The sequence below is a fragment of the Mastomys coucha genome, unplaced genomic scaffold, assembly GCF_008632895.1.
Source record: "Mastomys coucha isolate ucsf_1 unplaced genomic scaffold, UCSF_Mcou_1 pScaffold13, whole genome shotgun sequence".
Classification (NCBI taxonomy): Eukaryota; Metazoa; Chordata; class Mammalia; order Rodentia; family Muridae; genus Mastomys; species Mastomys coucha.
The window spans coordinates 63,303,090-63,316,266 of record NW_022196895.1 but is presented as its reverse complement, the minus strand read 5'-3'; the positions used below and the strand labels follow the sequence as shown (position 1 = coordinate 63,316,266).

At 49.2% G+C, this 13,177-nt stretch overlaps 1 protein-coding gene and 1 long non-coding RNA gene across 2 annotated transcripts in view; one reads left to right on the top strand and one right to left on the bottom strand.

Moving 5' to 3' along the window:
- LOC116087299 overlaps positions 1-6,990 on the top strand; it is a 7,463-nt gene extending 473 nt beyond the window's left edge. Inside the window, exons 2-4 of the long non-coding RNA XR_004117352.1 lie at positions 3,507-3,671; positions 6,074-6,191; positions 6,883-6,990. This is a non-coding gene — a long non-coding RNA (uncharacterized LOC116087299). The remainder of the gene's footprint in view (positions 1-3,506; positions 3,672-6,073; positions 6,192-6,882) is intronic.
- Tubb6 (tubulin beta 6 class V) overlaps positions 1-10,602 on the bottom strand; it is a 12,474-nt gene extending 1,872 nt beyond the window's left edge. The window contains exons 1-3 of the mRNA XM_031365929.1: positions 10,472-10,602; positions 9,858-9,966; positions 8,305-8,415 (exon numbers count right to left, since the gene is read on the bottom strand). Coding sequence (XP_031221789.1) covers positions 8,305-8,415; positions 9,858-9,966; positions 10,472-10,528 — 277 coding nt within the window. The 5' untranslated portion in view covers positions 10,529-10,602. The remainder of the gene's footprint in view (positions 1-8,304; positions 8,416-9,857; positions 9,967-10,471) is intronic.
- Positions 10,603-13,177: the final 2,575 nt, after the last annotated feature.

Sequence of the window (13,177 nt, the reverse complement as noted above, 5' to 3'; positions counted from 1 at the left end):
AACTCAGAAATCCATCTGCCTCTGCCTCCCAAGTGCTGGGATTAAAGGCATGCGCCACCACTGCCTGGTTTACAATATAAAATTTTAAGATACATTCGTCTTGACCTGGTAATGTCACTTCTTTTTATTTTGAGTCAGTCTGCCTCTATAGCCCAGGCTGGCCTCAAACTCAGGTAGCCTCACCCAGCCAGGCTCAGATCTTATTTTTAAATAATTTTGGTTTCTGGTAAAGTTCAAAGAGGATACAATGTATACATCATAGTTTTGAGCTTTCTGAACTTTGCACTAAACCAAAAATGCAAAACACTTCAAAACTCAAAACTTTCTGAGCATTGATCTGACGTCATGCGTGGACGTTTCATACCCAACCTCATGTTACAGGTCCATCAAAATGCAGAAGCCCTGAAAACACTGTATGAACTGCCTTCAGGTTCTATGTATAAAGTGTATGAAAACCAATACATGGTCACTATCCCATCTGCAATGACGCTCCCTATATTTCAACACCCCAAAAAGTGGGCTTCAAGGATTTTTAGATAAAAGATGCTCAATGTGTGCTATGTACAAACATTTATTTCCTTCTCAAGACAGTAATTTGTTTCAAGACAGGATCTCTCTATTATAACCCTAACTATCCTGGAACTCCTTAGTTAGACCAGGCTGACTTCAAACCCACAGAGACCCACCTTTGCAACCAGGAAAGCTAAGACAAAAGGTGCATGTCACTGTGCCCAGTTCCAAAAACAGCAAATGATGTTCAGTGTAAACAGGGCATCTCACTGATCACCCAAGATTACTTCCGCACATTTTTCTCTAGGAACTATGGTTTTGTCCCTGTAATTGAAGACCAGCACTGATGTGATTCCGACCCTCTAATTATATCCAGTCCAGTCATGGAAAAGAGCCTAACCATCTTCCAAGAGTTCTGAGTTTTATCAACAGAGTTCAAGTGGCTAGCAAAGAGCGTCTAGTTGGCTGGTGTTTTGTAGAGCAGCTCATTCTACCTGGCAGGCTTTCTTTACTTCCTTTACAGAGGACTGATGGCTAAATTTTAAACACGCTCTTTCAGTTTCTTTAATCACAAAACTTACATTTATTACTAGAGGAAACATTTTCCCCAACCTGTAGAAATACAGACCTTTGTGTAGTACAAGTATATGTATGTAAGTTCATGTTGGGATATACTTAAAAAGGATTCGAGGGAGAACTGGGGGAAATGTATTTAGTCTCTGCTTTTTTGAGTGCTGCACACCTCCTTTACTGAAAATGTGCATCACATGAGACTGCTACAAAAAAAGTTTTTAAAATTGCAAATGACAACATGATTATAAGGCCTTAGAAATATCTGTCTTTTTCCCAATTAGTTCATGTACATGAGTGTGACATTAAATATTACCCAAATTGGATTAGGGTTTGATGATCATTATACCAAAACAATCATGTCTATATGTATACAGGATGATTTATGTTTTATGTCATTCAATTTTATCTGCAGATGGGGTAGAAGCACATGCCTTTAATTCCAGTACTCAGGAAGTAGATCCTTGAGTTTGAGGCCAGCCTGGTATACATAGTGAGTTCCAGGACAACCAGGGCCAAACAGAGAAACCATGTCTTATCTTAAAGCAAAAAAACCAAAACCAACCAACCAACAAAAGCAAAACAAAATAAAACAAAAACCAAAACAACCTTATCTGGGGCCAGGGAGATGGCTCAGGGGTTGAGAGCACTGATTGCTCTTCCAGAGGACCTGAGTTCAATTCCCAGCAACCACATGGTAGCTCATACCCATCTGTAATGGGTTCTGATGCCCTCTTCTGGGGTGTCTGAAGACAGCTACAGTGTACTCAGTGTACAGTGTACAGTGTACTCACATACATAAAATAAATATTTATTAAAAAAACAAAACAAAACGCTGGACAGTGGTGGCGCAAACCTTTAATCCCGGCACTTGGGAGGCAGAGGCAGGTGGATTTCTGAGTTCGATGCCAGCCTGGTCTACAGAGTGAGTTCCAGGACAGCCAGGGCTGCACAGAGAAACCCTGTCTCCAAAAACGTAAAAAAAAAAAAAAAAAAAAAAAAAAAAAAAAAAAAAAAAAAAAAAAAAAAAAAAAAAAAAAAACCCAAAAAACAAAACAAAAACAAACAAACAAAACAAAACAAAACAAACCCTCATCTGCATCATTGCATGCCAAAAATCAAAGGAAATCTTCCATGAAGATATATTTGCAGGCTAGAAAGTTAGCTCAGTGGTTAAGGGTCTTTAACTGCTCTTGCAGTGGACCTTGGATTGTTTCCTGGTACCCACATGACTGCTCACACTATGTGTAACTCCAGTTCTAGGTTACCTAACACCCTCTTCTGGCCTCTTCAGGTACTGGATGCATATGATGCATATACAAACCTATGGTCAAGCACATGAGTACATGTAAAAAATAAAACCTTAAGAAAAAAACTTCAGGGCTGGAGAGATGGCTCAGTGATTAAGAGCACTGACTGCTCCTCCAGAGGTCCTGAGTTCAATTCCCAGCAACAACATGGTGGCTCACAACTGTCTGTAATGGAGTCCGATGCCCTCTTCTAGTGTGTCTGAAGGCAGCTACAGTGTACTCATACATAAAATAAATCTTTAAAATGAATAAGCATCATTAGTAATGAGGAGAGTCGCTGACTAAGATGCACAATGGAAAGGTCCTATGACTGCCATGGGAGATGTCTGCCGTATGTGAGTGAACTTCTCAAGAGGCTTCAAGAGTGTGTACAAACATGTAAGAGTGAGTGTATGCGGAAAACCCTATATAAGTTATCTTCCCCAACCACCTACACTAATTTTCTACCTAAGGATACAACCTCATGTCCACCATGGGGCAGAGGAGGTCCCTGTTGTTACACTACACACTCATGCGATGTTTGGACAGGACACAGTCAGACGCCTCGACTTCACTCAGTAATGAAAACATTAATCACGTTTCGGTATTAAAAGGTGGATTCCAAGCTGGCAGCCCGGCATGACCACGGTGGTGTCCTTCTTGCCAGTCTCAGGAGGGTGCTCAGACTCTTACTTCTGCCATGCACGACCTTCCGTGTACAGTGAGATACCAAGACAGTCGGCAGAACAGCTGTGTGGCTGCATGGCGGTCTGGGCAGACGCCTGCTCCATGACCACAGCTCATCTGATAGACACTGGCCCCTCTAGCCTCTGACGTAGCTATTTTCTTGCTTTGCTTTTCCCTGGCCTAACCTTGCCTGAGATGGGCCTCTCTCCCATCCTGTCCAGCTGTGTTACCCAGTGAAGCCTGGTTGTTTTCTCTGAGCAGGACTCGAAGATGATGTCTTGGGTGTCTACGGCCGTGATAAACACCATGACCAAAAGCAACTTGGAGGGGAGGGTTGATCTCACCTTATGGATTATAGTCCGTTATGGAAAGAAGCCACCACGGCTGGAGCTGATGCAAAGACCATGGAGGGGTGTGGCTTACTAACTTGCTCCGTCTGCTTTCTTATAGAACCCAGCACCACCTGCCCAGGGATTGTGGCCAGATCCTCCCACATCAATCATTAATCAAGAAAATGACCCACTGGCAGGGTGGTGGTCCATGCCTCTAATCTCCGCACTCGAAAGACAACAGTAGGCATGTTTCTGTGAGTTCGAGGCCAGCTTGGCCTACAGAGTGAGTTCCAGGACAGCCAGAGCTATACAGAGAAACCCTGTCTCAAAAAACAACAATCACCAGAAAAAAAGGAAGAGGAGAAAAACAGACAGAGAGAGAGAGAGAGAGAGGAGAGGGAGAGAGAGGGAGAGAGAGAGGGGGAGAGAGAGGGAGAGAGAGAGAGAGAGGGAGAGAAAGGGAGAGAGAGGAGAGAGAGAGAGAGGGAGGGGGAGAGAGAGGAGAGAGAGAGGGAGAGAGAGGAGAGAGAGAGGGAAAGAGAAAAAAGAGAGAAAGGGGGAGGGAGGGAGGGGGAGAGAGAGAGGGGAAGAGAGAGAGGGGAAGAGAAAGAGAGAGGAGAGTGACAGGAAGGAAGGAAGGGAGGGAGGAAGGAAGGAAGGAAATGCCCTCAGACTAGCTTGCTCACAGGCCAGTCTGACGGGGGGGGGGCCTCAACTACAATTTCCTCATCCCAAAAGCTTCTAGCTTTTGTCAAATTGACAAAACACTAGCCAGCCCAGATTGTCATTGTCCTTCTTCTTAAGCACCCACAAACTCACATCTACCCATTCCCACACAACTCAGCAGGCGGCAGCCAGGCTAGACCTTGAGCCAGGCAAGACCTTGAGCCAGGCAATGAGAGGAACAAACCCTGAGGTCAACTCGAAACTTAGGGTTGACCTTACACTGGGAACTCAATATAGAGCCATTGCTTCTTCACAGAAGGACCGCACGCACCGTCAGAGCCTAGGAACCATTCATTAAAATCGCAGAATGCGTAGAAGGGCAGCTGAAGGCAAGACAGAACCTTAAATCAAGCTTGCACAAGCTTTAACTAGTGACACTTAACTCCTCCAGTTTATGCCAGGGACTCAGACACCTCCCTATCTGTAGCACGGATTAGCCCCAAAGTATTCTCTACTCTTGACGACAAAAAAAAAAAAAAAAAAAAAAAAAAAAAGGAAGCTGGTGACTTTTAAAAAATATTTTGCCCTTGTCTCCTAGCAACTGATCATCCCTGCCTCAGTATCTGGGAGTCATAAGTTGAACATCTACACGGTGCATTCGGCCATTAATCAGGGACTCCAGCTTGTTAAACACAGGCTGCAAGCCTGAAGCTTGGCAGGCACACTGTAGCCACCTAGGCTTCCCTTACAATCCTCCCACTGGTTTTCCTCCAACTCACACTGGGTGAAGAATTAAGTCTGCCAGCTCTCCGTGCTCCCTGGCTGCTCAGCTACTCCTGCATCTGAAGGAAAACTACAAACTCACAAAGGAGCTTTAAGGAAAGAGCCTGCCTGGCACTTAGCGTCCTTCCCACAGTCTCCTTGGCAGGGGTGCCCTGCAATCAGCAATTAAGGAGAGTATGATCATGTCATTGGGTACTCTCACTTTTTAAAATTATATATTACTAATGCAATCGCTCTTTTGGTTTTGTTTTGGTTTTTTTCTTTTTTCTTTCTTATGTAGCCCTGGCTGTCCTGGAACTCACTAGGTAGATTAGGCTGGCCTTGAATTCACAGAGATTCACCTGCCTCTGCCTCTGCCTTCCCAGTGCTGGGACAAAAGGTGTGCACCATTTGCAGCTATACCCAGAACTGAGATGGCACCTGCTTACTGATTCAGTCTATTGGTGCTGGGAAAGGGCCCTCCCTCATGCTCTTCCGCTTGCTGGAGCCCTGCTTGTCAATGTTCTGTTTTAATCTACCAAAGCTAGCTAAAGGCTGTGAACCAGCTAAGAAGAACCATCCATGAGTCAGCTGTAATTTAGACAGTTCTGGATGAGGATGTGAACTCAGATCCCCCAGAACTCATAACCAGCCGGCTAGTGGTGGTGCATGCCTTTAATCCCAGCACTTGGGAAGCAGAGACAGGCAGATTTCTGAGTTTGAGGCCAGCCTGGTCTACAGAGTGAGTTCCAGGACAGCCAGGGCTATACGGAGAAACCCTGTCTCGAAAAACAAAACAGGCAAAAAAAACAAAAAACCACTGAGCCAATATCTCACATGGCCTAGCCTGGCTTTGAACTCCCAAACTTTCTACCTCCAAATCTGAAGTGCTCTGGATTTCAGGCCCATGCCACCCCTCAAAGATCATTAGTTTGTGTGTGAACACACGTGTGTGCACATGCATGAAGAGGCCAGAGAGCAGTATCTTCCTCCATCGACCAGGGTCTCTGACTTAACTGGAACTCTCTGATTGGCTGAATAAACCTCAGGTATCCCAGGTATCCATCTGGCTCCATCTCCCCTGCACTGGGATTATAGGTGTGCACTGGAGTGCCGGAGTAGCAGGGATCTCATTCATTCATATATATATACCTATGCAGCATATGGGCTAAAGAGATGGCTCAGTCATTAAAGGCTAGGCTCACCATCAAAAATATACCTATGCAGCACAAACCAACTTGCTTTATGCATACGCAGCAGAAACCCACCATGGAGGTCAGCATGTATAATCCTGGCACCCAAGAGTTCGAGGCAGAAGGCTCAGTTCAAAGTCATCCTCAGCTAAGGAGTTTGAAACCAGCCCTGGCGACAAGAGGTACTCTCTCAAATCACTACCAATCTGCTCTCCCTTGCCAGAACACCCAAACACTGCTCATCTGAGTCTTTGTGGTGGGGGTGGGGTGGAGAATGGGCCAACCCCAGTGCATACCTGTGGAGGTCAGAGGACCAGTCTTCCATTTTATTTGGGATAAAGTCTCTCAATTCAGTGCTATCTACCCTGGCTCCCTTCCTGTGAGCTTCTGCTGAGTCCTGCATCCTCTCATCTATAAGATGCTGGGACAGACCTGTGCTGCCACACCTAGCTCTATGTGGGTTCAGGGGCTTGATTCTGGTCCTGGTCTGGCTTTTGAGGCAAGCGCTTTCTGTACAGCCATTAACTTATCTCGGATTCTCACTGCACAGGCGCAGAAAAGCCCCTGCCAAGCCCTACAGGAACTAGTAACTGAAAGCTATTCAGTGCTAGTCCGCTAGTCCGCATAAAGCATGTCACCCTTCCCTGCTGTGACAACAGTGGCATCCAAGGCGGAGTCTTCTTTCTTTGCTGTTTTTTTAAAGACGGGGGGGGGGGGGGGGGGGGGGGGGGGGGGGGGGATATCTTGTGTAGCTTTAGGTTGACCTCAAGCTTCCTATGCAGCCAGAAAGGGCCTTGAACTCTTGATCCTCCTGCCTCTACCTCCGAGTGCTGGGACTACAGGAATCACTACACAACCTTATTCTTTCTTCAGAAAAGAACCAAGCATGGAAGCTTTGCAGGAGGCAAGATTGCAGTGCTGCGGTAAATCTCCAACCCAAATATGCCCTGGCAATAAAAACACAATTCAATATGAATACAAGCTGTGCGCCTAGATTGGGCAGGTCTACCACTACACTGCCATCTTCCCCATTATGAGACCCCTTAGAACTTGCAGTTTCTCCAGGCCATGTGCTTCTGCTCCGCTTCCTTCCACCTCCTCCTCTGTTGTCCTCTCTCTCTCTCTCTCTCTCTCTCTCTCTCCTCCTCCTCCTCCTGTTCTACAACCTTCAGCTCCACCTTCCTCTCTTTCTCCACCCAATCACCAGCTCTAGCCTTTATTTTATCAGTTAAGGTGGGAAGAAGGTTTACAGGAAATCACCTGGGTGCTGACTCATTTCTTGTTCGCAGCCCCTGACAGGAGAATGGAATGAAAATCAAATATAATTAGCCCCAGGGCTATCCGCAACATTGCAGTTTCCACGTGGAGCATTTCAGTGATCCTCTGCGTGCCTAACCATTGATTCTGTCTCACTATGGACTAGAGAGTCCAGTGCCAGTTAAACAGCAAAGCCACAGTTGTACAATGAGTGGATGGGCCAGAGGGCTGGTGGCTGCGACCCCTATCTGCTTAGGCATAATATATCATGATATATTAATATAATAATTATAATCATAAGTCATAATTCTTCTCCTCTTCCTCCTCTTCTAAGAAAAGGTCTCACTAGTTCTGGCTGACCTGAATCTCACTATGTAGCCCAGGCTGACCTCAAACTCACAGAGATCTACCTGCCTCTGCCTCCCCAGTGCTGGAGGTACAGAAGCGGTAGGGTGCTATGACACGCCACAGAGCACTGTTTTGTGCTTCATTTTGTTTTTTTTTTTTTTTTTTTTTAAACAGTGACATTTGGAATTTTGCTTTGATGGTTTAAGTGATTTTGACCCATAGCCTTCTCACATCGTGTATAGTAAAACTTCTCAGCGCCATAGGAAACACAGGTGTTTCTTCATTTCCTCTCAGCGTTGCTATCTACCTGGGGCCGTCTGAAGAAGGGGCTGGGATGAAGGGATTTCACATCATTCAAATCTCCGTAGTGCCTACTGACCAGGAATCACCCCTTAGGATCTTCCTGTTTACAAATCTCTGTAGTGCCCATTGGCCAGGAATCACCCTTAGGATCCTCCTGTTTACAAATCTCTGTAGTGCCCACTGGCCAGGAATCACCCTTAGGATCCTCCCGTTTCCCTGGAATATAGCCTGCCTTTCACAAGCACGGCTCAGCATCCCTGTCCTGAAATCTGAAATCTTCTGAATACCTACAAAGTGCCACAAGTGGATAATCCCGATTCAACCCCTGCTACCGCGATAAATACATACAAACGAAACAAGAAAAGCAAGCAAGCAGGTGGAACCTACCAAAGATGAAGTTGTCAGGCCGGAAGAGTTGCCCAAAAGGCCCAGACCTCACACTGTCCATGGTGCCGGGCTCCAGGTCCACCAGAGCAGCCCTGGGTACGTACTTCTTAGCTGGAGGGGAAAAGGCCCACTAGAGTTACTTCCAGGTTTCTGGGGGGAAAAAATCAACTCAGCAAGTCCCATCAGGTCAAACTGACTGGCAGGGATAACCAGTGTCTTCTCTCTCACAGATTCTGGGCGGGGCTAGTGGGAAATCAGCATTCCTGCCTACTTCACATCCACTGTGTTTTCCAGTTCACCTCCTATTGGACAGCTGCACTTCTCTAGCTTCAGAGAAACAAGCAAGATCTGCGGTAGCAGTCTGGCCTTCCGTCTGCTTTTTGGCACCTGCCTTATAGACATTCGCATGCGTACGTACCTACATACACACACCCCAAAGCTCTCTGAGCAGCTCCTCCCAGGTGCCAGCCCAGGGGTTCTGTGTCCCTTTTCTTCAGACTCAAACGAGCTCTTCACTCATTTGAGTAGACTGTGCCTGTGTAGCACAACATGACACCAGGGCGAGCTGTAGTTCCCGACATATCCTGCTTAGCTCTGCACAGGACCCGACAAGACAAGACAAGACCCGAGATGAGGAAAGGGTCAACAAATGTCACCCAGTGAATAAGAGGAAGTGCCGTGAACACGGGCGTTTCTAGAACTTCCATGTGTTTCGGGTCTACTTATATGAACAATATCCTGTGATTCATAGCTATCGCCCTTGCCAGTTCTGGGTGAACAGGTGGGAAGTAACTCTAAAAGTCTGGTGACTCCAGAGAGTGTCTTGGGAGCGCTTTCAATGTCATGCCATGGGAAAGCCTGCGCATGCCATTTCTGGGTGTTCTTTCTGCGCCCTGGGATTGTGTTGGATTGTGAGGTGTGTGTCACACTTTTATAATAAAACTCGCCTGTAAAGTAGCCGTCAAAGGACAGAGGTGCTATTAATCCCAAACTGGGATTACCCAGAGTCTAGAATTTTACTGATCTCCCCATTAATTACTCAGAGCTGTCTACAGTTTTGGCGTCCAATGGATATAATTTTAGGTGAAGGACCAGAAAAATCACTTAAACAAGTGTCCCTCAAACTTTTTGCTAAGCATCCATTCCATTCCACTCGGTTGCTCCGCTCCCATTCTTTAAAAGCTTAAGAAAAAGATGGCCTGGGAGCGATGAGGTTATTTCACAACCTCAACGGATGATTTGCTTCAAGCCTTCGGGATAGGCCGGATCCCACAGTTTGAACAGACCCAGGGCGGGTTTCCCGCTCCAGGGGGAGTGAGGGAGTGGCCGGGCATCCAGCTCCATCCCGCCCTAACTTTTTCCTGAGCAAACTCTCCCAGCGCCAAGACCGCACCCCGCGGAGCCTCCCCTCCGGGTTCCAGCCCGGGGTCCCGGCAGGGTACGGTCGGGTCCTGTCAGGGCATGCCCGAAAGGCAGCCGGGAAAGGCCAGGTGCCGGCGCCGGAGGCCGGGGAGCAGGGGGTGGGGGAGACAGCCCGAAGCCGCGCGACTCACACGATGACTCATTGTAGTAGACGCTGATCCTCTCCAGCTGCAGCGCTGAGTCGCCCACGTAGCCTCCGGCCGGGTCGATGCCGTGCTCATCGCTGATCACTTCCCAAAACTTGCGAGGGGACGGCGAAGGGACAGAGAGTCAGACCCGGAGCCCGAGAAGTCCCCGCCACCCGCATCGGGACCAGTGACCGGCTCCCCGAGCCCTCAGACCCCGGGCACAAACCCTGGGTCGGACCCCTGAGACCCATGGCTCACTCTCCCCGGCCAGGTCGCTGCAGGAACCTGAGGTTCGGTCCCCGGGGCCAGTTCTCGAGGGCGCGCGCGCCCTGCGGGACCGGGTGGCCCACTCTCTGAGTCGGGCCCCGGGGCGCACCCTCTGGACCCCACAGCTGGGACCGGTGGTCGACGTGGCCGGATCCCGAGGGCCTGCCTGCTGGCCCCCTCTCTGGACCGGGTCACTGGGTCTGCCCGCGGGGACACAGTGCGGGCTCTCCGGGGCTTGCTCTCCCGGGAGTGCGCAGGGTCAGCCTGGCTGGAAAGAGCAAGGCTGGGTCCTCCGAGGCCGGCGATGCAACCCGCTCACCCGCGGGAGCGAAACGCGCGCCGGTACCCACCTTGGTACCGATCTGGTTCCCGCACTGGCCCGCCTGGATGTGCACAATCTCCCTCATGGCGGGCGCGTCTGCGCTCGGGCGCTGGCTGGCTCTCCCGACGGCGGCGTGACTGCGGCCGGCCGCGCGCTCCCGGGACTTGACCCGGCTCGGTCCTCCGCCCTCGCCTTCCCCTCCAATGGCAGCTGGCTGTCCCGCTTGCAGTCCCCGCCCCCTCCCAAAGGCCAGCGGGCGGATCCCAAGCCCGGCTCGTGGTCCTGACAGCTGGAACCCTGGGCGTCCGGCTGGGAGGAGCAGGGAGGACTGGAGGGGACTCCGGAGGAGGAGGAGAGGAGGGAAGCCCTAGACTCTCACTGCATCACGGTGCTATTAGTACCCAGGGTACTGTCATCTTCATCTGTGAGTTACAACGCTCCCACGAGAGCTGGGAGAGCCACCCATAAGCCTGCGGGTGGAAGGCGACCTTTGGGACCCGACGTGGATTCTTTCAGTTGTCTCTCACTACCTTAGGCACACGTATTTAGCTTGCACCTCTCTGCCTGCCTCTCTAACCCCATCCACAAAGTGACTAGCAACACCCTCATCCACGCAGCCTCCCAAGGATGTTGAAAAGCGCTTGCTCTCTCGGACCCGGCTTGCTTGCTCCCACCCTCACCCCAACTTTTGGGGGAAAAAAAAAGCAAAACATAGCCGGGCGGTGATGGCGCACGCCTTTAGTCCCAGCACTTGGGAGGCAGAGGCAGGCGGATTTCTGAGTTCGAGGCCAGCCTGGTCTACAGAGTGAGTTCCAGGACAGCCAGGGCTATACAGAGAAACCCTGTCTCCAAAAACCAAAAAAAAAAAAAAAAAAAAAAAAAAAAAAAAAAAAAAAAAAAAAAAAAAAAAAAAAAAAAAAAAAAAAAAAAAAAAAGCAAAACATAAGTGAGCATTGTTCTGAGGGAGGGGCACAAGTATACAGGCGCAGTGCTGCTGGAGAGAGGGCCAGGAGGAAAGTGACTACAAATAGCCTGTCTTTGTAGTCTCAGCGGATGCAAGGGGCCACTCGGAGATTCGGGAGTGCCTGACAACTATGATGCCCAAGGCCTCAAGTTTCTTGTATGATGGCTCCCGGTCTGTTCTGTTCTTGACCTCAGCAACTTTGCCACTGCAGGGCATTCCATCCTGGGAAGCTGTCCCCGCCCCTCCTCCCCTCCAGCAGGCAGCCTCTTCTTGTTGGCAGATGCCCTCACTTAACACATAAGGACTGGGCACCAGCATGTCCTGACATCAGGGAACCTAGAATGCTCTGGAATCCCACGGGAGGCTCATCTGGCAAGGATCTCACCCAATGCCAGCTGGAAACACCAGCAGGTGAAAATCAGGGTATCTTTAGGAACCCCGAGAGGGGCGAGCCCTGGGTGATGCCTGAAACGACCAGCTTTTCCATTCTGGTGGTAAGACTCCGGGCTTCGCTTTCCTCATTTGTAAAATGAAAGGCTTATCCTGGAGACAGGAGCTGGGATTCTTTACCATTTCTATGTAGCCTATGCATCCGTCAGAGATTCTCAGGTGTTCTCAAAAGAATCCTCCCTGTCAGGGATCTCGGGAAACCTCAGGTGTCCTTCTGACCCCAAGCCAGGGAGAAATGCCACACACACACACACACACACACACACAAACGAGGAAGCAGCAAGATCTGTAATTTGTAGCAGTGGTTTCTTTTTAGATGGTGAAAACTGAGAACACCCTAGTGTGGAGCTGGGGGAGTACTCTGCTGGTAGAGTGTTTGCCTATACACTCGCAGGAAGCCCTGCATCAAATCCCCAGTACTTCAGATCACTGGGTGTGGTGGTAGACACTTGTATTCCTAGTGCTCAGAGGTTCAAGATCCATCTAGGCTCCAAATACTTTTGAGGCAAACGTGGGCTGTGTGAGACCCTGTCTACAAAAATGTGTGTGTGTGTGTGTGTGTGTGTGTGTGTGTGTGTGTGTGTGAGAGAGAGAGAGAGAGAGAGAGAGAGAGCGCAAGAGGGGGGGGAGAGAGAGAGCACAAATGTGGGTGAACTTGTGTTTCCTGGCTAGAATCACCTGAAAGGAGGGAACCCAAATTGAGAAGATACTCCGTAAGATCCAACTGTAAGGCATTTTTAAATTAGCAGTTGATGGGGGAGGGCCCAGCCCACTGTGTGTGTGTGTAGATGGTGGTGGTGCCATCCCTGGGCTGTCGGTCCTAGGTTCTATGAGAAAGCAGGCTGAGCAAGCCATAAGGAACAAGCCTGTAAGCAGCCCCCCACCCCCACCCCCGGCCTCTGCATCAGCTCCTGCCTCTAGGTTACTGCTCAGTTTGAGTTCCCGCCTTGGGTTCTCTCAATGGGTTGTGATGCAGGATACTCACGCCAAACAAACCCCTTCCTCGCCAAGTGGCTTTTGGTCCCGGTGTTTCATCACAGCAACCGTAACCCTGAGACAATGTATTTATTTGTCCTTGAAAGGGGGCAAAAGACATCCAAAAATATTTTTCTTCTAGAGCTTTTCAAATGTTTCCAAATTTGGGTATTGTTTTGCCCATGGGATCTCTCCCTTCCCCCCTCCATCACCCCAGCACTCCTGCCTTCTTATGGTCTCTGGACCTCCCAGAGCAGAGCTCTCCAGTAATATTCCTGGAGAAGCTAGGAATAGGACACAACCTTACGCAGGTGCCCAGGAACCATGAGCCTGAACCCACCCAGC